This window comes from Saccharomyces mikatae (genome assembly GCF_947241705.1).
Source record: "Saccharomyces mikatae IFO 1815 strain IFO1815 genome assembly, chromosome: 7".
NCBI classification, from domain to species: domain Eukaryota; kingdom Fungi; phylum Ascomycota; class Saccharomycetes; order Saccharomycetales; family Saccharomycetaceae; genus Saccharomyces; species Saccharomyces mikatae.
In genome coordinates, this window is record NC_079262.1 from 231,100 (window position 1) to 255,353 (window position 24,254).

The 24,254-nt window shown below is 37.7% G+C and overlaps 10 protein-coding genes across 10 annotated transcripts; 3 read left to right on the forward strand and 7 right to left on the reverse strand.

The window, feature by feature from the left end:
- Positions 1-49: 49 nt before the first annotated feature.
- Positions 50-4,489, reverse strand: INO80 (chromatin-remodeling ATPase INO80; the record flags this gene model as incomplete). Its single annotated transcript, XM_056222571.1, has 1 exon — positions 50-4,489. The coding sequence occupies one exon, from the start codon at positions 4,487-4,489 to the stop codon at positions 50-52; it is 4,440 nt and encodes a 1,479-aa protein (XP_056082249.1).
- Positions 4,490-5,317: 828 nt separating this feature from the next.
- Positions 5,318-6,448, forward strand: ARO2 (bifunctional chorismate synthase/riboflavin reductase [NAD(P)H] ARO2; the record flags this gene model as incomplete). Its single annotated transcript, XM_056222572.1, has 1 exon — positions 5,318-6,448. The coding sequence occupies one exon, from the start codon at positions 5,318-5,320 to the stop codon at positions 6,446-6,448; it is 1,131 nt and encodes a 376-aa protein (XP_056082250.1).
- Positions 6,449-6,668: 220 nt separating this feature from the next.
- RPL9A (60S ribosomal protein uL6) lies at positions 6,669-7,244 on the reverse strand (the record flags this gene model as incomplete). Its single annotated transcript, XM_056222573.1, has 1 exon — positions 6,669-7,244. One exon carries the CDS (start codon positions 7,242-7,244, stop codon positions 6,669-6,671), a length of 576 nt encoding a protein of 191 aa, XP_056082251.1.
- A 415-nt stretch (positions 7,245-7,659) lies between these two features.
- RRT6 (Rrt6p) lies at positions 7,660-8,607 on the reverse strand (the record flags this gene model as incomplete). Its single annotated transcript, XM_056222574.1, has 1 exon — positions 7,660-8,607. The coding sequence occupies one exon, from the start codon at positions 8,605-8,607 to the stop codon at positions 7,660-7,662; it is 948 nt and encodes a 315-aa protein (XP_056082252.1).
- A 537-nt stretch (positions 8,608-9,144) lies between these two features.
- On the forward strand, positions 9,145-11,244 carry TIP20 (Tip20p; the record flags this gene model as incomplete). Its single annotated transcript, XM_056222576.1, has 1 exon — positions 9,145-11,244. The coding sequence occupies one exon, from the start codon at positions 9,145-9,147 to the stop codon at positions 11,242-11,244; it is 2,100 nt and encodes a 699-aa protein (XP_056082253.1).
- Positions 11,245-11,344: 100 nt separating this feature from the next.
- ROG1 (putative lipase ROG1) lies at positions 11,345-13,462 on the reverse strand (the record flags this gene model as incomplete). Its single annotated transcript, XM_056222577.1, has 1 exon — positions 11,345-13,462. One exon carries the CDS (start codon positions 13,460-13,462, stop codon positions 11,345-11,347), a length of 2,118 nt encoding a protein of 705 aa, XP_056082254.1.
- Positions 13,463-13,604: 142 nt separating this feature from the next.
- MRF1 (Mrf1p) lies at positions 13,605-14,846 on the reverse strand (the record flags this gene model as incomplete). The annotated part of the gene is made up of 1 exon (XM_056222578.1): positions 13,605-14,846. The coding sequence occupies one exon, from the start codon at positions 14,844-14,846 to the stop codon at positions 13,605-13,607; it is 1,242 nt and encodes a 413-aa protein (XP_056082255.1).
- Positions 14,847-15,180: 334 nt separating this feature from the next.
- Positions 15,181-17,031, reverse strand: GPI10 (putative glycosylphosphatidylinositol-alpha 1,2 mannosyltransferase; the record flags this gene model as incomplete). The annotated part of the gene is made up of 1 exon (XM_056222579.1): positions 15,181-17,031. The coding sequence occupies one exon, from the start codon at positions 17,029-17,031 to the stop codon at positions 15,181-15,183; it is 1,851 nt and encodes a 616-aa protein (XP_056082256.1).
- A 242-nt stretch (positions 17,032-17,273) lies between these two features.
- On the forward strand, positions 17,274-20,006 carry HUL5 (ubiquitin-ubiquitin ligase HUL5; the record flags this gene model as incomplete). Its single annotated transcript, XM_056222580.1, has 1 exon — positions 17,274-20,006. One exon carries the CDS (start codon positions 17,274-17,276, stop codon positions 20,004-20,006), a length of 2,733 nt encoding a protein of 910 aa, XP_056082257.1.
- Positions 20,007-20,243: 237 nt separating this feature from the next.
- SMKI07G1140 (uncharacterized protein) lies at positions 20,244-23,897 on the reverse strand (the record flags this gene model as incomplete). Its single annotated transcript, XM_056222581.1, has 1 exon — positions 20,244-23,897. One exon carries the CDS (start codon positions 23,895-23,897, stop codon positions 20,244-20,246), a length of 3,654 nt encoding a protein of 1,217 aa, XP_056082258.1.
- Positions 23,898-24,254: the final 357 nt, after the last annotated feature.

The window sequence follows — 24,254 nt, forward strand, 5'->3', positions numbered from 1 at the left end:
GATATGCAACAAACGTGCCTGATGTAACACCAATATGAATATCCTCTTTTCATGCTAGTGCGCTTGCCGTCTCTTTAATCCCATCTCGAATCATGTTTTTACCATTTTCAGGAGTGACTTCGGAATCATTTTCACCCACTTCAATAGTTTTAATATTCTTTTCTTGAGTCTTACCTTCCATGACAACCTGTTGAACTTGCTCCTTTTGCTTTGCTCTATCCCTCATTCTTTCTTCTATAGTACCACGGACAAGCAGTCTATATACTGTAACTTGTCTAGTTTGACCCAATCTATGTGCCCTATCCATAGCCTGTGAGTCAATAGTAGGGTTCCAATCTGAGTCATAGAATATTACAGTATCTGCGGCGGTTAAGTTAATACCCAGACCACCTGCCCTTGTACTTAAAAGAAAAACAAAGATCTCCGGATTAGTTTGCCAATCATGGACCAAATCACGACGATCTTCCAACTTTGACGAACCATCTAATCTAATATGATTGTATTGTCTATACGTCAAGTATTCTTCCATCAAATCCATCATTTTGGTCATTTGGAAATATATCAGGACTCTGTGACCTTCTGATTTCAACTTCACTAATAATTCATCCAATTTTCTTAGTTTGGCTGATTCAGTAATAAACCTATCCATGGATGGCATAGATATATTGGATGAGAAATTTTTATTTAATGGTTCAGGGAATAGCCCTGTTTTTGGGAAATCTTGAACCGAGATCTTCTTGTTGACATGCATGTTATATTGCGTTATTGCCGGAATATCGGATAATGCTTGAGTTACAACTGGATCAAATAGTTCGTTATCTATGCTATTGGAAATATGACTAGAACCAAGAACTTCAATGGTAACCGGGGGGGCCGAAACATTAGGATGATAACCACGTTGTATGCAATTCAGATACTCATCTTCGTAGGCTAGTTCTTTTACGTTCAATAATGATGCCATTACACCCCTAGAAGCTGTATTTTTGGAAACTTCGAGTATCTCTTGATTTGCGTTTCTGAAAATCAAACTATTGATATTATGTGGACGGTCTTCATATTCTATTACTTGCTTAAGTAGGGGCATATTGGATACTCTGAAAAATTCATTGAGTGAGGTTTCTCCGGTTAACTTAGATAAAAATGAACACAATTCGTAGTTAGTTGATGGGTTAAAAATATTGAATTTCACATTCTTCAACTTCTGGGCTATATCCACATTATTGTTATAGTTCGGTAAGAGCAAATCCTCATAAATTAATTTTGGCAGATTGTATTTTATTGGGTTTCTTGAAGAGTAAATCAGATCTATAAATTTCCCATTCGAAATATTACTGCTGCCCATGCTAGAGAGATTCATATTGCTGTTGGTTACAGCACTGTTGTTGTTCGCAACCGATGCAGTTAGCATCGAAGTAGTCTTACCAAATGTGGTGAAGGAAAACGGAGAATCCACATCTGCTCTTTCAAAAAGATCCGGATGGTTACAAACCTTTCTGAATTGCATAACTGCGTTAATTAAGTTCTGATCAGAACCGGAACTTGAACCAGAGTTAGAAGTAGAATCATTGGTAGCAGCATTTTCAATAGCGTCATAATTAGTGGATATTTGAGATTTTAATACCTGATACAATTTAGCCTGCCTTTGTGTTAAATCACATAAAACGTCAATTTCAATTTTATCACCTAATTCGGATTGGACGTTCTTTTTCACACGCCTTAACATGAATGGTTTTAAAATCATATGCAAACGACGTAATTGTTGTTGGTTTAATTTGGTATTTGCTTCTGCATGAGATTCAATATCCTTAGAGAACCATTCATTGAATTCATCGTGAGAATCGAACAGGGAGGGCATGATAAAATGTAACAATGCCCATAATTCCTGCATACTGTTTTGTATAGGAGTACCTGTTAATAATAGTCTATTACGACAATGAAAACTCAATAAGTTCTTCCACCTGGATGACTGTGAAGATTTGATGGCTTGGGCCTCATCCAGTATCATATATTGCCATTTCATTTTTTGCAGATAATTCGCATCAGTGACGACCATTTGGTAGGATGTCACCATAACATGGAATGGAGCATTCTTACTATACCTCAAATTTTTCCTATCCCAAAACTTCCTCAAAACTTTACGGTCATTGGCGTTCCCCCAATATGGTAGAATTTTGAAATCGGGTAGAAATTTGGATATTTCGTTCACCCAGTTATGTAGAGTCGAAGCAGGCGTGACGACAAGAAAGGGTCCCCAAATATTATGGTTCTCAGCCAAATGAGCCAGAACAGAGATAGATTGTACGGTTTTACCCAACCCCATTTCGTCTGCCAAAATACCATTGATACCTTGGTCGTAAAGATTAGCTAACCAATTTAAACCCTTCAGCTGATATTCCTTTAAAGTACAAGCTAAAATTTTAGGCTGCTCAATAGTTATTTCACCTAAGGAAGTTGGATTTTGGAAATTCAACTCATCCTCCTCATCTTCTCCATGTGCGTTAGCATGATCATCGAATTGTTTGGCTTTAGCCCTTGTCTCTGCCAATGCATTGGAAGCATTCTCTGCAGCTCTTTGTCTCAGTTGTTCGTCATTTTCATTGTCAAAGTCAATAGTGTGAAAATCGTTTTTATTAGGAGCCAGAGCTGAAATATCGATATTCTTTTGGCTTTCAGAATCGTTGTTAACAAGATTGTTCCCTTCCAATTCGTTTGTTTTAATTTTCCTTCCAATGAAATGCGAATACAACTCCGTCTGGGTTAGCAAAAAATTCAACTTCTTAGCTTGCCTCTTCGATTCCTTCTCCTCTTCTTCCTTCTTTGCCTGCTCCATAGCCTCCTTTTCTATCTTTTTCTTTAAGTCTCTTTCTTCACGTTCATTCTTTTTCCAGAAATTAGACATTTCTCTGATACCCCTCCTAGCCCTCGTTTGGAAATCCTTTATTTGCTTAAAATTCTTGGATTGCCATTTCTTCGCTTCTCTGGCACAAAGTGAAGATGTTTTCCTAAAATTTGTTGCTCGGATTGATTGTATTTGTTGAACTAATCTCGACATTTTTGTAGAATCCTTACGAGCCATATCCTTCCATATAGTAGTGTAAGTGTTGTCATAATGCCTCTGGATGGCCCGAGCTTCCTTGGCGTTCATTTTCATACCGTAAGTGGGTAACCCGTGTCTAGTGTTGAACTTCCTTTTATTAGGATCGTCGGTGCCATTAGTGATATTGCTGTTCAATTTCCTTCTCTTATGGGATTCTGGTCCATCTTCGTCATTATCCAAATCGTTACCATCCAAGTCAATATTGTTTTTTAAAGCCTCTTCTCTTTCTCTTTCTCTCTTGGCATCGTTAATTAACTTCTTTAACCTTTTAACGTGATACTGCTTCAAAGTGATTTTGATGTTTAACTTCGAGTCGATTGGATTGTAGTCAGTGACAATGCAATTAGTGAACCTTCTTTTCTTGATCTTTTGATGCTTGTTCTTATTGCACATCTTGATAAGTTCCCGTACAATCTTCGGTCTCTCACTATTGATAGTGATATTTTTATTTATCTTTTTGGATGTTATTAGAGAGAGCGAGTTCATGGATAATTTGGTAGATGACGAAGAGGACGAGGATCTTTTTCTCCTCTTTTCAACGTCAGGATTGAAATCCTCATCGTCGTTGTCGTCCTGTTCTTCAAAAGCTGCAAAATCCTCTTCGTCAAGATCTTCCATTTCGTCTTCCTCTTCGTCATCGTCCTCTTTTTCTTCCTCATCCTCATTATCAATGTCATCGTCGTTGTCGTTGCCATTGTTGTTTTCATTTTCATTGCCATTGCCTTCATCGTTATTGTCATCTTCGTTCTCGTCTCCATCGACACTTACAACCGTATCACCATCATTTTGTTGTTCATCCTTTACAGCCTTCCCCACGGCTACAGTAGAATCTTTTTTTCTCGATTTTTGAACACTATTTCCACGCACGCTTTTGCCATTAACGTGTTTACTAGTACTTCCTTCATCTTCTTCCATGATCTCTTCACCGTATTCCAGCTCATCGTCTTCTTCTTCTTCTTCATCTTCATCACCATCCTTTTCATTAATTATGTCCGATAAATTTGTATTTTTGAAAGATTGGTACTCCGTCCATTCTTTACTGATCACGCTCATATCACGGTACAGCTTCTTGAAATGCAAATCGTGAGAATCATTAGTGTTATCAAACTGCCAGTCCTTGGACTGCTGATTCCATTCTGATATCAACTCGAATTCTTGTAGATTAATGAACTTCCAGTCCTGATAGAGTTGCTCTATCGAGTCCCTTCTCTTGATATACTCGAACTGACTGTTCAGTTGAGACAAATACGCTTGCCTCTTATCCAGCACTTTGCTAGGGCCCAACTCGGTAGCCTTCTCATTGCTATTATTTCTCCCAGACTTGTCTGCTGTGGTCTTTGAAAAATCAGATATGTCCCTATCTTCCTTGTTGAGCAAAACTGCCAGCGACATGTCTATAAGTGCTCTTCTATTATGTGTGTTATGTTTTAAAGTCTTACTTTGCTGAAATGCACAGGATCAGTAGTGTTTCTTCTGTTCTTACTTCTCCTTTGCTTCTTCCTCTTGTTATTCTCACTCCACTTTTTCTGTTTTACCCGTTAACACAAACACTATACGCTCCCACCCAAATGCCACACACTTAAATTCCGATTCGATTTGATTCCGAGTTCGTCTTCGTCTTTGCCTCCTTTTCCTTTCCTTTTTTTCCCACCACTTCGTGCAGTTGCGTTTGCCTCTCCCACTCTATCTTTTTTTTTCCCATTTAGCTTCTTCTTCAGCGTCCAGCAAGAAATCACGTTGGGCACGTTCAAGGGGCCTAGCTCTTGGAAAGGCAACTTTTACTTACACTTACATACACAAACGTCGTATACCATTAATTGACAACAGAAAGCTAGCTTATCCAAGACGTGAAGAACGCACCGCTATGACGCTAGTGTACAACTTGAAAAAGTAGTATTTTTGATCAAGACACAAATACTTAGACAGCTTGCAACAAAGCGTACGCTGAGATCATGATTTTACATCGTTTCTCCAGCTTTAACACTTATGGTGCTTTTTGCTCTATGTAGTGCAACTACTTCTTGTTTTTCACCTTCCAAGTAAATATTTTTACGTCGGCGCGGTGCCTCTTTTTTTCTTTCTTGGTGACTAATCGCTGGTCCATCACTGGCCCAAGAAGCATTGAATTGATCTTTAGTATTAAGAAGCGGGAGTCGACGGTTACAACCAAGTTAGGTTGTCATAGCACAGTATAGAAAATAAGTAGCATAGCACATAAGTATGTCCACGTTTGGGAAGCTGTTCCGCGTCACCACATATGGAGAATCGCATTGTAAGTCCGTCGGTTGTATCGTCGATGGTGTTCCTCCAGGAATGTCGTTGACTGAAGATGACATTCAACCACAACTAACTAGAAGAAGACCGGGTCAATCTAAACTATCGACTCCTAGAGACGAAAAAGATAGAGTGGAAATCCAGTCCGGTACCGAGTTTGGCAAAACCTTGGGTACTCCCATTGCCATGATGATCAAGAACGAAGATCAAAGACCGCATGACTACTCTGACATGGACAAATTTCCTAGACCTTCTCATGCGGATTTCACGTACTCAGAAAAGTACGGTATTAAGGCTTCATCCGGTGGTGGCAGAGCTTCCGCTAGAGAAACCATTGGTCGTGTTGCTTCAGGTGCCATTGCCGAGAAGTTCTTGGCTCAGAACTCCAATGTTGAAATCGTAGCTTTTGTCACGCAAATTGGGGAAATCAAGATGAACAGAGATTCTTTTGATCCCGAATTTCATCACTTGTTGAACACCATCACCAGGGAGAAAGTGGACTCGATGGGTCCCATCAGATGTCCAGATGCTTCAGTGGCTGGCTTGATGGTCAAAGAAATCGAAAAGTACAGGGGTAACAAGGACTCCATTGGGGGTGTTGTGACTTGTGTGGTAAGAAACTTGCCTACAGGTCTTGGTGAACCATGCTTTGACAAGTTGGAAGCCATGTTGGCTCACGCGATGTTATCCATTCCAGCCTCCAAGGGTTTCGAAATCGGGTCAGGTTTTCAAGGTGTGTCTGTTCCAGGGTCCAAGCATAACGACCCATTCTACTTCGAAAAAGAGACAAATAGACTGAGAACAAAAACCAACAATTCCGGTGGTGTGCAAGGTGGTATCTCTAATGGTGAAAACATCTACTTCTCTGTCCCTTTTAAATCCGTAGCTACTATCTCTCAAGAACAAAAAACAGTTACCTACGATGGTGAAGAGGGTATCTTGGCCGCTAAGGGTAGACACGACCCTGCCGTAACTCCAAGAGCAATTCCTATTGTTGAGGCCATGACCGCTCTAGTATTGGCTGATGCCCTCTTGATTCAGAAAGCAAGAGATTTCTCTAGATCTGTGGTTCATTAGAATTAGAAATCATACTTCAATCATTTCTTATGTATACTTTATATAAGCCTGGATATTTACCTGTGAACATAATAAAGCAGAAAAGATGAAGTTTAAGCGGTATCAGTATTTTGAATTTCGTATCGGTTCAATTATATTATATATTAGATATACAAAGTTTTTATATGTAATTATTTTTTCTGGTACTTAAAAGAAAATGTTTTATAATCGAATAAAAAGCTTATAAATCTTCAACAATGAAACCCTTGTGAGAAACATAGATACCATCTAAAAATTTACGGATATCCTTGTTTCTGACACGACAGATTTGTTGCAAGTCAGCGGCGTTTTGAGAAACGTCTTCAACGGAATTACCGGATAAGACAATTTCATCCTTAACGTTAGTAGAGAATTCAATAGTAACGCCTTCTCTAACTGGGACGTTTCTGATCTTCTTGTCACCCAAAAAGTTTCTGATTTCAATGAATTTAGCACCATCTTTTTCAACAATGTTAACGTTGATTGGGAAATGCGCGTACACGTATCTCATCTTGTACTTGTAACCCTTGGTGACACCAATGATCATGTTGTCAACCAAAGACTTGACAGTTCTCAAAGCGGCAACGTGCTTTCTGTCACCGTTGTGAACGGCAACCTTGATCAATTGGTTGCTGACCTTGGTGAAGGTGACATCAATGTGCTTCAAATTTTTGGTCAAAGTACCTCTTGGACCGACAACTTTGACGATTCTGGACTTGATGTTGACAGTAACACCTTCTGGAACTTCAACTTGCTGTTCAGTTTGGATGTATTTCATGATTGACTCCTGGTACGGTTCTCTTGGGCTTAGGAACTTAATACAATCAAGAAGTTCCTCTAGATATTAAATATAAGAAAGTACTAGACAATTCTGTTTGCACTGGTGCCTCTGTTACATTGCCTCTAACCTCTGCAGTTCCACTCTGCTGCATGTGTGTGCCATCCAATATTGGGATGACGGCAGGATATTGGAAATTTCATCGCTTCTTCGCGTCGGTGAAATTTTACAGAAAAAGTAAAATGTCAAAAGAGAAAAGGTGAGCACGTCCAGAAAATTTAGAAGCGAACCCAAACATTTTTGGAAAACAGTCTTACAAAAAAGAAAAAGATAACAATAACGGAATTAGCGCTGGTACTTTCACTTGTTCTCTTCTTAGATGATAGATATATGTATACGTTATAAATTTTTTTTTTTATTTTATTTTATGAACCCTTTTTTTTTTTTGATGAGATGAAAGCTTGCTTTTTATTCTATTAATCAAATAACCGGTAACTACGATATTCGATATCAATTGTGCTATCATAAGTGACACAAACCCCACGATCAGGTAACTGTAAGTGGCTTCGTTTAGATTTCGCCTATCACTTTCCATTTGTAGAAGCGCAGTGTCGCTCACTATTTGGAAAAGACCGTCGGAGACGTTGTTCAATGCTTTTACGACTTGTGGTGTCATTTGTTTAACCAAATGGAGCATCATGTCAGGGTTGAGCCTATCATTATAGGTCATTTTTACCGTTACAGATTTTTCAGTGTCGATCGAGCTCCATGATCCGTCATATACCAGGTTTATAAAGCATATTAAGAACTCACTACTGTTTTCAGGATTGACTTCGACGATCGACGTCCCACTTGCTAGATTTTTCTTGCTTCTTAACAAATCGCCGTTCCTATTGTTAAAAATACTAAAATCAAGTGACTGCCTCCCACGCTCGTGGCTGGTTCCACCAAACCTACTCGAGTCTGTTTCTTCTTGCAGCACGTCCATTACATATATTTCAAACACAACTTCCTTGGATGTGTCAGTCATGTATGCATCAAACACCATACAAAACGCATTATCGGAAGCGCTCATACTGGTGCTATATTCAAAATCATCGTACGGGGCTACTCCTGATAGAGTCGAACGTTTGATGGGTAGCACCTTAAAAGACAACTCATTATTGAATATAGGCATATAAACTTCTCTGGAACTTACATCGCTACTTAATTCCGCGTTTGCAACAGATAATAAGCTCAAAAAGAAGAACACTCGATTCAGGAAATGTAACTTATTACACGTTTTTCTTTCTCGGAGTTCCATCCGTCTCTTTTTTTGTAGAATTTCTCTAGTTCGAGTGATTTTTGAGGGTTCTTCTTTCATGTTTATAAAATGACACAGAGAAGTTATGCTTAAAAGATGACGGAAACGATGAAGGGAAGCAAAAACCACACCCTTTCATAAAGATCAGGAAAATCCCTTCCAAATACTAAAGTGTGCTGTTAATACTCTTGTTTCAAGTATAACTACGCCCTTACCACGACGTGTTTTCCCTATATAGACGCATCCACGAGTTAGTGTGCGATGCTATCGCTCGTCCCCACATTTTGATGTATTATTGAACTTAACTTTTCTTGTATTTGCTGCTACCGCCGGGCCAAGGGTTAGAAAAAAGTTGAATATATGATCAGGTTTATAGGTCAGTTAAAGTAGGGTATGGTACAATATGCTAGGGCATTTATAATCTCGTGTTAAACTAGTATCTGGGTTTCTACAAACCCTATTGAACCAATATTTCAGTAGTTATAACAATAGTAGTAAAAATAATAATACAAGAGTCCTAATATATTTATGCAGAAGAGGGTAAAGGATCTGCATCGAGCTGTCATTTGTAATCACATTAGAAGGCATATAAAAATGATGAACGACATCGACGATCTTCTCAAGATTGAGGATAGAATTCAGCAGGTGCAAAGTGACAGAAACCAACTAGCATCAAAATTGCAAAATGTAAAGCAATCGATGGCCAACAATGACACAGAAATAGCACGCTCAGAGATGATAGCGCAAGAAATCATTGCTACTGGTACAAGTGTTGATGGAATTGAACTGTTAAGGGCAAAATATGGTAAGTTGCAAGTCTTGGATAAACTGGAAAAAATGGCAGTTCAACAAGCGCAGTTACAAGCTAGTATAGACAAATTAGGCAATTTTAACCGTCAGTTAGATGAGTTGACACAAGAACCATTGGATAAGTTCACTCTTGATGATATACTGACTCTGCATTCAAGTTTGACAAATGTCTTTGCCACTGATCCTCAAAGCAAGAATGGTAATTCTCAGTGTGCCGAGTATATCAAACTTAAATCAAAGGTTATTGAAAAGTATAACAATGATCTCTTACAAAAATTAGCCACTAAATGGAGCGAATTACTTGAGCAGGAATTATTGGAGGCGCAATGGGATACATCGAAATTTGCCTCTACATCAGTGAGTTTGGTCAAGCGTTTAAGAGGAAATGCCACCAAACTTTATAGATTAAGTCGACTCTTTCTACCGTTGGAGGAGGAGACACAGAGCGGTACAAATATACGTCCATGTTCACGCTCAAGCAAAGGCGAAGAGCTTGTATTATGGAATTTCAAATCACTTGCAAACAATTTCAATATTAGGTTCACTTACCATTTCCACGCCACATCCACTAAGATTGAGACCTACTTCCAATTTTTGAACGATTATCTCACAGAAAATTTGTACAAGTGCATCAATATTTTTCATGATGACTCTCACGGGCTAACAAAGCAAGTTATTCATGAACAATTCATTAATTACGTCTTACAACCTATAAGGGATAAAGTGAAATCCACCTTATTTCAAAACGATCTAAAAACTTTGATTGTCTTGATTTCTCAAATTTTAGCCACTGACAAAAACCTACTAAGTTCGTTTCATTATCATGGACGCGGTTTGGTGTCCTTAATCTCAGATGAAATATGGGAGAAATGGATCAACTATGAAGTTGAAATGGCAAATAGGCAATTAATTAATATCACCAAGAATCCTGAAGATTTCTCCAAATCCTCGCTAAATTTTGTCAAATTGATCAATAAAGTTTATGATTATTTAGAACCATTTTACAACTTGGATTTTGATTTATTGATAAGATACAAACTTATGACTTGTTCATTGATTTTTATGAACTTAACTTCATCATACTTAGATTATATTCTAACCGTCGATTCATTGCCAGAAACAAGAACAAAGGAGCAGGAACTGTACCAAACTATGAGTAAACTGCAACATGTCAACTTGGTCTACAAAAAGATCAGATCTCTTTCTTCAAACTTTATTTTCATTCAACTGACTGATATTGTTAATAACACAGAATCCAAGAAATATAATTCCTTATTCCAAAATGTGGAGAATGATTATGAAAAAGCTATGAACGCGGATATGCAGAATTCTATCGTCCACAGAATTCAAAAACTTTTGAAGGAAACGTTGCGAAATTATTTCAAGATTTCGACCTGGTCAACATTAGAAATGGCTATTGACGAAAACGATGGGACGTCTTCTGTGCCGAGTGCTGAATTGGTCAATTCAATGAATGTTTTGACAAGATTTATCAACAAATTGGATTCATTGGATATTCCACTAGCTATATCTTTAAAAGTCAAAAACGACTTGTTAAATATCATCGTCAACTATTTTACGGAGTCGATCTTAAAACTGAACAAATTCAATCAGAATGGTTTAAATCAGTTTTTACTCGATTTTAGATCTTTAAGTGGCATTTTAAGCTTATCGCCACACACTACCAATTATAAATGTCTAGGTTTACATGAACTAGTAAGGATATTGAAGCTGAAATACGACTTAAACAATCAGCAGTTCCTTGATCCGGAATACATTAAAACAGGTGATTTCACATCTTTAAAAGAAGTTTACTCTATTAAATACTTGAAAGATACTAAGATTCAAGATGCACTTTACAGAATCATATATGGTAATATATTATAGGTCATGAGAATAATAGAAAGGACAAAAACTAACGAAACAGGTAACTCCAATCATAACACCAAATTATGCTATGAATCCTAGATAAGTATATAAAGCTCTATCATTGTACTAAATCACTATTCATCTCTTCAAACCGAAGAACCTCATCATTCGGATCATCTGACGTATTTCCTCTTTCGACCACGGCGCTAAAACCCTTCTTAGCAAACGCCTCGACTATTTCACCAAAAGTAGATATCATTCCCGTGGGACCTTCATCAAAGACACCATTCGTTTCCACTTTATCCAACCATGCATATTCTGGGGAGATGCTTTCCATTTTTTTGCATTTTCCCATTTCTTCAGCTAAATTCTGAAACGGTTCAACGACTTGAGTAGGGTGAATATTGTCTTCGTCATCGTCATCACCGCTAAAGTGCACATTTATCATATGATCGATTACAGGCCACCCATAGGCGTTGGCAAACTTTCTTCGGACTATGATGTTATTATGCGCATCGGGTTTTAGTGCAACAACAACCTTTCTCCATGACATCCCCGTATGCCATCTCCGAGCAATCGTTTCTTCCAGGTTTCGATACTTAGCACGCTCTTTTTCTCCTGCAAAAAAAGCTTGAAGGAGAATGTTCTTCTTGTCAAAAAATCCATCTCCGATATTGAATTCAGATTGTGGAATATCATCTTCTGTGTATACTTTGTCATGGATAATGACAGGATCTCTTGAATCTGGATCCATTATATACGCTCTTTCAGGTAATGGTGGCAGGAGAATTGAGCTCGCTGATGAGAAAAAAGATACTTTAGGAATCTCGGAACTATCTTCTGTAGGAAACTTTTGTGGTGCCAATATACTTAACACTTTAGTAAAAGGCGAAATGAAAGTTTTATTAAAGAAGTCTTGATTTTCAGGTGTTGTAGCATTGTTTATCAGAGGTGATTTTCTGCTATTCTCTTTGAGTTTCTGTAACTGCTCTAAAATATCGTTATAGTCTAAAAATAACAGGGATGCAGTATACAAAGGAACAATTCCATCATTAATGGCGTTCGCATATACTGTTCTTCTCTTGAACCTACGCAAAATCTCTGTTAAAGGCTCACCAGATAGTAAGTAGAGGAGAGGTTTCCCCATTTCAGCTTCATTTTCCAGACCCAAGTCTTGGCCCGTCTTACCAATAACTCCAAATGAAAGTAGCACTTTGATATAAGTAGGATTATCTGTGACAATACCTAAAAGCGGTGAGGCTAAAGTGATAAAATTTATTGGTTTTACCTTTTGAAAAAACCAAGGGTAAACCTCGTAAATATATGCTATTGTGAAAGCTTGGATTAAACCTCCTAATGAATGCCCTACAAAGGAAATTTTGTGAATAGATTCATCGTACAGTTCTTGGATAATGTATTCAGCTAAACGAGTGCCTAAATATTTGACTCCCTTTTCAGTTTGACAAACGTTTCCCCTATAACCTTTCACAACAATTTGTTCTGAAGGATAGTTTTTTTGTGCTTTGTATATCTGTTCCATAATATACACTAGATCAGTCGACACATTAGAATGTAGACCGTGAGTCAATATTACTAGGTGCTTCTTTTTGCGAGGAGTAGTAATCTGCACAGGAAGATTCCATAAATCTAAAGTATTTAACCTGTTTACTGTTAATTTGGGGCTATAGGAACCTAGATATGATGGCAGATCATGTGGATTTTCTACCGACTCTCTGGTCGTTCCAATAGTGACTTCATAGGTAACGTTGGTATTTGTAGTGAACAATATTTGGCTCATAACATCAGCGATCCATACGTAATTCTGTCGTATATTATGCACCGAAAGTTCAGCGATGAAGTCTTGTTGAGTCTGAACATTAGGTTCGAATTTAGGATAGTCAACTGAGGCAACTATTTTTTGAGAATGATGATACTCGGCAGTTTTAACATCGCAATACAACATGAATGGTCCCATTAAGTACGCAGCTCTGTACGATAGCGGATTCATATTCCTCACCTTCAACCATAAGGAATCCAAATTCAAATCTAGTGGAATTTCCTCACCTTCATAAAGATGATAAGTAATTACATATCTCTCTAGTTCACCGACTTTTACCGCAGATTTGTAGTGAAACAGGATTTCATTAGTTTGTGTAAGAGGCATATCAAACGCAACACGGTTCCTGTTCGTACCTATTTTTGTGCTTCTGCTTTTGCATAAAACTGTTGAGACCATACAGTTAACTTGGCTGTATTTTGCATATTTCGGGCATCTATTGTGTACGCCTGTTCCTAGATGCGCAGAACAATAAAAAAAAAAAGATCTACACAAGTGTTAAGTACAATGTGATATTTACAAGAAACAAAAATTTACATGATTAGTTACTCTCCAGTAATTCTTTTGCCCTTTCGGTGTTGTCATGTTTAGTCATAGCCTCAATAACCTCATCCAATCTTTCACCAGATAATACACCTGGCAAGTCCAATAACGTGAACCCGCACCTATGGTCAGTAATTCTGTTTTGTGGAAAATTATACGTTCTAATTTTGTCCGACCTATTTGTGCTAGAAACCTGACTCTTTCTTGCCTTTCTCTCTTTTTCTTCCTTTTCCAACCTTTCTTTTTCTGCCAGTCTTGCTCTTAAAATTGTGAATGCCTTGGCTTTGTTTTTATGTTGAGATCTTTCATCCTGCATAGAAACAACAATTCCAGAGGGGATATGGGTTAATCTGACAGCAGAATCTGTCGTGTTCACATGCTGACCACCTTTACCACTTGCACGCATGATATCAATTCTAATTTCACCAGGTTTAAATGTCCTTTCATAAGCATCAATAGATTTTGAAGATTCGTCACCCATTTGCGGCAATACAATTACGGCAGCAGTTGAAGTATGCGTCCTACCCTTGGTTTCTGTACTGGGAATTCTTTGCACTCTGTGGACGCCTGCCTCAAACCTTAAACGGTCGTAAGAGCCTGCTTCTTCGATACTTAGAATCGCATCGATTATGCCTGACCCACTTTCGTTTTCGTTCTTCGATATGATTCGATATTTCCATTTCTTATAATTTGCATAGCCAATATACATGTCCAATAAATTTTGAGCAAATATCATTGCTTCAACACCACCTACACCCGGTCGAAGCTCTAACAAGCTAGGTTTTTCTGCAAAAGGGTGTGGAGGAAGAAGTTTATTTACCAACCTCGAGGAGGTTGCCTCATACTTGGGAACTAGTTCTACGTATTCTTGTTCAGCCTCTTCTTTTAATGATGGATCGGATAAAATAATTTCTTGCAAACCCTTCAATTCATTTAGTTTCTCTTTATACTCAATAAATGCATCGGTTAAGGCCGATAAATTGGAGTGATGTTTTTGTTTGTTTACATCAAAATGTATACCGCAAGAAAGATCCTTGTCAAGTTCTTTTAATTCAGCTTCATATTTCTCAGCTTGTTTAACGAGTAAAGGAGATAGCTCCGAGTACTGTGTTGGAATGGTCGTACTGCTCTGAGAGTTGGTTGTAGTTGATGTCGGTCGCACCAACCAGGGTGATTTACAGTTCAAAAAAATACCCTTGACAACAGATTTCGAGGGAAACTGTAACTTTGAAAGCCACATTTCCTCAATAATTGGATAGATTGCTACTCTGTACTGTATATGGCTGAAATATTGAAAACTATATATATGATGCGTGCTTTCAACGCTTTGCATTTCATTCTCCGAGCGAGCAAATCACTATGGCAAATATATTTCATACAAAACTATCGTTTATGCTACAGATGACACAAGCAGTGTCTCATGATGTCCAAGGTAGTTGATCTCATTTATTCAATAGTCTATACCGGTATTTATGGGCTGGATTATGCGTATGTATCTTGTGCTATATAAATTCTTGGTGATCATGGTTTCTTTAATGTTATGAAGGAAAGCCATAGGTGAGGAACACATGAACCTAGATATTTGCTATTGCACCATCGTTGAAATCAAAGGGTAACTTATAGTAAATGATAATATCCCCCGACCTTCTTGAATCCCAGTGTGCAAGAGAGTTGAAGAATCTTTTATACTCAACATACGATGAATCTTTCAGAAAATCCTTCAGAAACGCGTTATCCATGTGTTCGAAAACAACCAAGTATGTCGGCCATTCATGGCTGTATGTTTTACCTGGAGTTCTTAGGTTTTTGCGGAATAGCGGTGGAAAATGTCTATATATAAATGTGGATATATCGTCATACAAATGGTCACTTTCATCCATGTAGGTTTCAAGCTTGGAATAGGCTTCGGGGTCATCAAGTAGATGCAGTGGAGGATTACATGTAACTGACCACAAATCTGAAATGTCATTTCGGTGCAAATAACTTTGACCAGGTGTCGAATGACAGGGCATAATAAATCCCAAACTGTCTATCTCAGGCTCTTCGTGCAGAAATTTCATGACTTCGATAGATCCAGATTCATGGAATGTATCCAAAAGTAATGCAAAAAATACTGACGCAAATGGAATAAACCATAGTAAAGATTTTAGGCAGGCCAGTCTTTTCCCATATTCTGCGTTAAGTTTCAAGAGACCGAATGATGATAATAATATAAAAAGCGGCTGTAAGGCGAAAATAAACCTAAATTCCTTATGGGGTAGCCAAGAATATACTACCAGGTTCAATAAGATTGTGAGTTTCACTTGAAAAAACGGATTAAGGTATACTTTAGGGAAGCTCTTTCGGCTTAACTGAAAGAACAATCCAATAATGAAAACAGGAATACTTGCACCTAATATGATGGGCAGGCTTTGAAAAAGATGAAAATGCCAAGGAGCCACACCATAGAACTTCGATAGCGGTGTTGTAAAATTAAATTTTAGAAACCGGAAAATGGGAAATGTCACTTTCTTATAAAAGTACATGTCGATAATTGTATTCGCAGTAAAAACTAGCACAAATGATCGGATAACCTTTGAAACTGTAATAGACAGTAAATGATACTGCTTCTTGAATACTAAGTTTAATATTAGAGATATGCTGGGAACTATCCAGACAAGTCCACTGCTAGGCCTTTGAAAGCATCCCAAAAATGCAAAAACAAGTGCTTTGCTAAAAGATGACTCTTTTACCATCTGCCCACTTGTCCAGTCCCAGTAATACAGTGCAATGGAAGTAAGAACCATTTCAAAAGAATTGACGAATGTCCTTGTAATGAAAAAACAATTGAAAAAGTTAGTTAAACTCAGAAGCAGAGAAAATTTGGTAATGCTAGACAAACCAGTGCATCCCTTCTCTTCTTCCTTTTCATTCTTCTTATCAAGTGTCAATAAATAAATTTTTTGAACAAACCTTACCGTGTAGTATTCCCCAGTGGAAGCTAGCGCTGCCATTACTACTTTTGGAGCATAGAGCACACCGTAATATTCATAAGACTGTGTGACCTCCAATGGAAGTCTTTTTAAATCTTCCGCGATTTGCCAACTTAGTTCATATTTCGGTAATAGTAAAAGTAGTAAGTCAGATCCTATGGTTGAGAGAAGAAAAAGAGTATAATGAACAAGTATTGACGATAACGAAACGAATCTGTAAGTCAATTCAAAAATCATCGGGAACAAATAACTACGAACTCCAAACTTCCATTCCCAGGTCAGTTCACCGTATTTGAAAGCCTTCCAGTGGGCTGGTTCCAGCGCTTGCCAGAATTCATCAGCCTGAAAGAAGGTTCTCGTAAAAACTGCGTTCAAAACTCTAAAAGTTAGAAAAACCCAAAATATTTGCGTCCGTTTTGCTATAGGCTTCGAACATTCAATTTGCTGGACCATTCGAAGTTAGAAACTATGTATTTTTATTCAATTTTGCACTGTTTCAGTAGATTTTGCCTTTTTTGTTCGTGGTGGTGGTGGTGTAAATGATTGCTTGAATTTTTAATACCTTAAAAATGCTCGCCGATTTCCGCACTACATCAATCTCACGTACACTATTAAGAAATATTTAGATAAGTTATCACTTAAGTGTTAGAGCGCTGTTATTCACCTTAGTGACGTTTCCAAACTTACAGTCAAGGATGCTGAACTTTACCGGTCAAACAAGGAGAAGAAATGTCAATTTAGGGAACAGGACTCGAAATACAAAAAAGGACCTACTGGAAAAGGCTAAAAAAGAACGAGAAAGGAGGGCTCAAGATAAGCTTAAAACAGATGCCAGTAAGACTATTCAGAAAAGCATTAGAAAGCACTTTGCTAATGTGGAGCTTTTCAAGAGTACTTTCACAAGTTCACAACTGATTCATATGATACCAGCTTACGGGGGCAAATTAATCTATTACATCTCTTCCAATGATCTGCAGCAACTACTGAGTATATCTCATGACTTCTTGAGCACCTACCCTAATTCTCTGGGTAATAGACAGCTGTTGAATCTGTTAAAGCTATATCAAGATGATACGCTCGTAATGGAAACCCTAAGCGATCTGAACATGAATTATCCTATTGTTGAGGAATTTTTAGATAGTCTGTCAATTTATATGCGTCTAACTTCTTCCTTAAGTTACTCTGTGGCTTCAAAAATAGCAGATGCTATAGAGGCTTGGGGTGTAATGGGTAGTGATGCCTCCGTAAGTATCTTTTCAATACCGATAGGACCCAATGAAAAACGGCCGTTTGCATTACAGTTTTATTGCCTACTTGCGGAAAGAAACCTTTTGCCTAGGCATGTCAATAGAGATTTGATATTATGGGAGAACATGGCGAAGACATATTCGCATTGCAGTAAAACCGGCCAACGAAATATCGCCAAACTACTTATACCCAACTTCAACAATCATATCTCTCCATTGATTTTACCTAGTGATAACAATTATGTACTGGAATTCTACGAAAAGGCTTTCATAGACGAAGTCATCTCTGCTACTACAAATCACGTTTCTAATGATGACTATGTTACAAATTTAATGTGGTACATTGCAAGCTCACCCAATCAAAGTTGCAAGAATTCTGTTCTGATTACTTTACTTTCTAACAAGGACTTTGTGAGACAACTCTCCTGGCAGTTCTTTCACACAGAATTCAATGCCAGCAAGACCGAAGCCCACCCTCTGTTTTCAGTGTTAGCACAACTTATCGACATGCATCTTTTAATATCGACTGACCGGGAGTTATTAGATCACAATTCTGTGATACCCATTGAAGAATTAAAGAGATTTACATCCACACTAAAGGATTTTACTTTCCGACAATATTGGGAATTACCTAAAACGGACAGGAACCCTATGTTAAAAGAAGCAGTGCCACTTTTGAACAAAATTTACGAAAGAGACTCAAGATTACACTTCCTATCCACAGAAGATAATTTAACTTATTGGGAAAACTCTGAAAAACAATTCCTGAATTTAAGGTTTTACGAAGAACTGCAGGAGTACGAAGATTCATACAGAGAAAACTTAGAACATGCTAATGATGAAGATGATGGGAAGGAGTTGGATCTTGATAAGGAAAAAAATTTATTGAAGTCTTTATTGTTGAACAAAATGAAGAAGAAAATAAAATCATCATTGCGTTTTCGAAAGTTAGAAATACTTCTTGAATTACCGTTTTTCATTCCTTTTGAAGAAAGGGTAGATTTATTTTACATGTTCATTGCACTTGACAAGAAAAGATTATCTTTAGACGACCACCACAACTTAATGAATATGTTTGCTCCTTGGGCCTCGACTGGTATGAAGAAACAATCCGCTATTATCTCTAGAGACAATGTCTTAGAAGATGCTTTCAATGCGTTCAACTCTATAGGAGAAAGGTTCAAAGCACCATTGGATGTTACTTTCATCAATGAATTCGGTGAGGAAGCCGGTATTGATGGTGGTGGTATCACCAAGGAATTTTTGACTAATGTGTCTGATGAAGGATTCAAAGATCCAAAGCATGAATTATTCCAGACAAATGATCGTTATGAGTTATATCCTTCTGTTGTTTATGACTCTAAGAAACTGAAGTTTATATGGTTCCTTGGAAAGGTTGTAGGTAAATGCCTATATGAGCACGTTCTGATAGATGTATCTTTTGCTGATTTTTTTTTGAAAAAATTGTTAAATTGCTCGAACGGATTCCTTTCTTCTTTTCCTGATCTGGGAAGTTATGACTCAGTTCTGTATAGTAATTTGATCAAATTATTGAATATGACTGTTGATGAAATAAGGTCTTTGGATTTAACATTTGAAATTGATGAACCTGAAAGTCCTGCGAAAGTGATCGACTTAATTCCGAACGGTTCAAAAACATACGTGACAAAAGATAACGTGTTGCTATACATTACTAAAGTAACGGATTACAAATTAAACAAAAGATGTTTCAAACCAGTTTCGGCATTTCATGGGGGCCTCAGTGCCATTATTGCTCCACATTGGATGGAAATGTTCAATTCAATAGAATTACAAATGTTAATATCGGGTGAAAGAGACAACATTGATCTAGATGATTTGAAGTGTAACACAGAATACGGAGGTTACACAGAAGATGACCAGACTGTTGTAGATTTTTGGGAGGTTTTGAACGAGTTTAAGTACGAGGATAAACTAAATTTCTTAAAATTTGTCACCTCCGTTCCACAGGCCCCGTTACAAGGCTTCAAGGCATTAGATCCTAAATTCGGTGTAAGAAATGCTGGAACGGAAAAATACAGGTTGCCTACGGCATCTACTTGCGTTAATTTATTAAAGCTTCCTGATTATAGAAACAAAAGAATTTTGAGAGAGAAGCTATTGTATGCAATAAATTCAGGCGCCAGGTTTGACTTATCATGACTTTTAGATATTGAAGAGAAGTAGTTAGCTCATAGGTATATCTTTATATTTATATACACAATAGAAAAGGAAATTATACGCTTAAATGCGGAAATGATTTTAAGTTTTTGTTTTTCACATAATGATTTCAGTTACAATCTTTATTATTTGGACTTCAATTTACGATCCATGTGAAAAAAATACATTGTTCTGTGGCATTTTGAACCGAAAATATTACTCATTGAGAGTTTTGAAAGTTCAGTCCTTCTTTTCCTTCATGTGACTTAGCACCATCTTCAACGCTAATGGCAAATCATCATCGGAACTCTCATCATCATTTAGATAAGTGGGATCTGCATTACCAAGAGTACTATGTCTGCTCAAGCTAGACAATTGACCAGAAGTAGAGGCTATGGAAAATGCTCTATTTCTAAACGTCTTTGGCAAACCATCGGAGTTTTGACCTGCTTTATGGGAAGCTATTCGCGATAGATTCAAAACTGCTGGATTATCATTCTCTTGATATGCCACGGGATATTCAGGTTCATAACTTCTTGTAGAATCAGGAGATATTTGAGATTCGTTAGAATTTGAACTCTGCAAGCTCTCATTTCGTTCCGAAATTACAGAAGTACCATCGAATGGAGTTGGATTGCGCCGTGTATTCTTGGCGTTACTTTTTCCATTGATGAAATCATCAAAACCTGTAACTGCCTCTGCAGCCCAATCCTCATAAAGTGGACGCGACAAGAACCCATATTTGAACTCATTTACACCAACCAAAATTTTTGTCAAGTTTAACAGCTCTTCAATATATTCAATTATTTCTTCCGATGCAGCACTAGATGCGTTCCAACTTAAAAATTTCTCCTTCAAAATGTATTCGTGAGGACTAGTCGTTTTGTTGAGCTGCCCTCTCCTATTCATTTTCATCACTAAACCTTCGTTATCATCGTCATTTTCATCATCGTCAATATAACCTCCCTTATTTAGCTTTCTTACATTATCACTTAAATTTAGAATTTGTCCCGGATATTTTATTCGCAATGTTTGACGCACTTTATTGATCAATCTTCTATGGGCAATCCTTGCACTGGGTAAAAATTGGGGCAATGGGGTCTTATTTATGAATGCTTCTTGAAGTGCCCTCATCAAGCAAGAAATACTTCCCACCATTTGGCGTCGGTACGGGTATACGACGCTGTTAAACTCTTCAATAACAGCACTTCCGTTTTGCTTTCGCAGCAAAGATATCGTATCTATCCTCTCTATGATTTGCTTCTGAATAAATATAACTTGAGTGAACACATTTTCCAACTCAGTATATTCGCCCTTTAATCTCGGTTCCTGTCTAGTTAATCCTTTATAAGCAGCAGCACGGGCCAACGCTTCTTTAGCACTTTTTGATATCTTTTCGATTTTTGCATATTTCTCTTCGCTCATACTGTTTGCGACTTGTTCTCCCTCTAGTCCAGTGGCATAGAGAAGTTCCATTTCAGATATACAGCCACAAACAAAAGAAATTTCTTCGTTTAATTGCTCCCTTGCCTTCAACGGAAAGAAAAAAACTTGAACTATCAATGCTACTCCTCCACCATAACCGACAGCCAAACATCTCTTGGCAAAACTGGTCAGAATGTCATCCTTGGAGGGAAGTATCGCTGCAAGCATGACAATATAAATACTAATAATTTCAATGATTGCAGCCTTCACATAGGGTGTACCTAGCAAATAGTAAAACCCAGGAATAGCTCCAAAAACTGTAATTACTGTTTCCAAATATGGATTAGTTTGATGGACCGCAGCAACATATGAAAGATAACCCCAAGCCGCTCCGAAGATAACCCCTACAGCACGCAAAAAGAAAACCCAGAAGGTCCCTCCTACAGAGGGTTCCAAACATAGTATACACACGAAACCAATCCAGGTACCACGATAATCTATGTACCACTGCCTTGTTTTTGGAATAAACATAGGAAAAGAAGCCAGCATTAACGCAATTGCTACCTGAAACCCGAATCTAAAATGGGGATGCGACACTTCACAAAACTTATCAATTGAAATCAGGATGGACATAAATGAAAACATACTTTTCCTCTTGGATGGTTTACTAGTACCAAATGTGGTTGTTTTTGTCAAGGACAATGGTGAGGAAGATGTATCAGACGTAGAGGAGAAGTTGCCTTTGGGTTCACTTGTTATTGGCAGATCCAACGATGTGTCATCTTTTGCAAGGTTTTTATTTGATGAAACTTTTTGAGACAAAAGTTCATTCTCTTCATAATCCGGTCTTCTGATAACTGTGTCATGAGCAAACCCATTGGTCGTACCATTGAAAGTGCCCTTCAATGTATCATTTTCAGTCACTGAGTTCCTATCACCTTTTAGCCAGATAGAAAATGTCTCATAGTTCGTTAATACTAAGAACCAAAGCCTCTTGCCTCTCAACCAGCCTTTCTTCTCTTGTATCTGACGTTTCACAAGAATGTCTTTGACGGATTCCATAATAATCAAAGTTGAATCAGCGGTCTGTCTGAAGTTCAATAAAAAGCTGGATAACAAAAACATCTCATCGCTGGGACTCATAATATCAATATCAAATCCTAACATTTCTGACTTGAACTTTGCTTTACACTCCTCTAATGCGTATTTCAGATCATTTATCTTATTCTGGATGTCAACATCATTGGGCAAGTTATTGGCATTGTTATTGAATGTGGGAAAATTACCATCTTTAAACATTGAGCAAGAGTGGACCCTCGAGACATTAACATCAAACGCGTGAGCAAGTACCAATTTCGCCATATACATGCATTCACTCATTGTTCGATGTAAACTATAAATTACTGGATGCAGCTTATCGATAACCTTTAACAATTTTTCAGCATTTGCAAAGCTGATTTCTTTATTCTTCGGCAGCGTTAAGGCCGCAACATCGTCGGGCTTTAATTTATTATCATTTCTTGCTAGTAATATAAATTCCAGTTGACATGTATTAACTAGCCCATTAATGTAGACCGTTAGATTTTCCAATGTGGAAATAATTGGTTTCAACTTAGTAGGTGATACATAGGCGTAGGTAAACTCATAAATGCACTCGTGAAGAACCACTCGACAGTTACTGACTTTTGAAGAAATTAAAGACTTCATCTTTAACAGCTTACCTAACGAAACGGGGTCTCTACTGTACAGCTGACTACTATTGTGCGGATCCACTGCAATGAAAAAATTTATCGAGTAATCTATGGATTTATGAAGCTCATTCATAGCATCAATAGTTGTATTACCCAAATATGTAGTCCCCCATTCAGGGAACAATACAAGATTCCAAAAAATTGACATCGCAATACCTAGGTAGAAGGGTGTGCTGTAAGCTTTAGCAATAGTACCTGCTGTTTCGTTCAATGGATCCATAAATGCGAAATGAACCACGACGAAAAGTGGGAAAACAATACCGAAATAGTAATGGGACACAGATCTCATCCAGCCATGAAAAAAAAGCATAATCACTTCGAAAACAGCCAAAATCGCTAATCCTGCTTCATATCTTTTATAGTGCAATACATGCTGCTGTGCCTCTGTTAGCTCATGCCAAGAACTGCCTAGACATCGTTGGGCAAGAAACCTACCGAAGATTGCATAAGCTAGTCCGAATATTAATCCTGTTATGCAATAAATAGCACCATGAATGGTACCTCCCACCCTTCTTCCAGGGTGAACGATCACAGAAATCATTGGCAACATCGCAGGAGCTGCTCCCAAATGCGCTGTTATCTTGGGAATCAAGCAAAATATGAAAGCGACTGTAGAATTAACGGTCGATTTACATATTCTCTTTGCGAGGATGCTGTCACAGGGAAAGTAATAAAGCCATAACTTCTGAAATCTAGTCAACTTAGACTTAAGCGACATGGGCAAATAATGAAGTCAAGCAATTGATGCGATGAATAAGGAAGACTTTCGCTTTGAAATAAGTGTCTTCTAACTCCAGGATGTAAAGGAATAAAATAAAAATAGCACACGGTCTAGAGTTGTTCAACAACCGTAATTATAAATTCTTCAAGAGCCGCTGTTAGCAGATATGAAGATCGATACAGAGTTTCTCTTCTCTTAATAGTTCATGTTGGTAGTTTTTATCGCCATCAGCCTTTTGAAGATTTATTTATGTTATATACAGGGTAATGGCTGCTTTTTTTTCTTAGTAGTGGCCCATCGCTTTAATTTTGAATAGTTGATTCCTTTGACTGCTGACTGCGAAAAGGTGATATT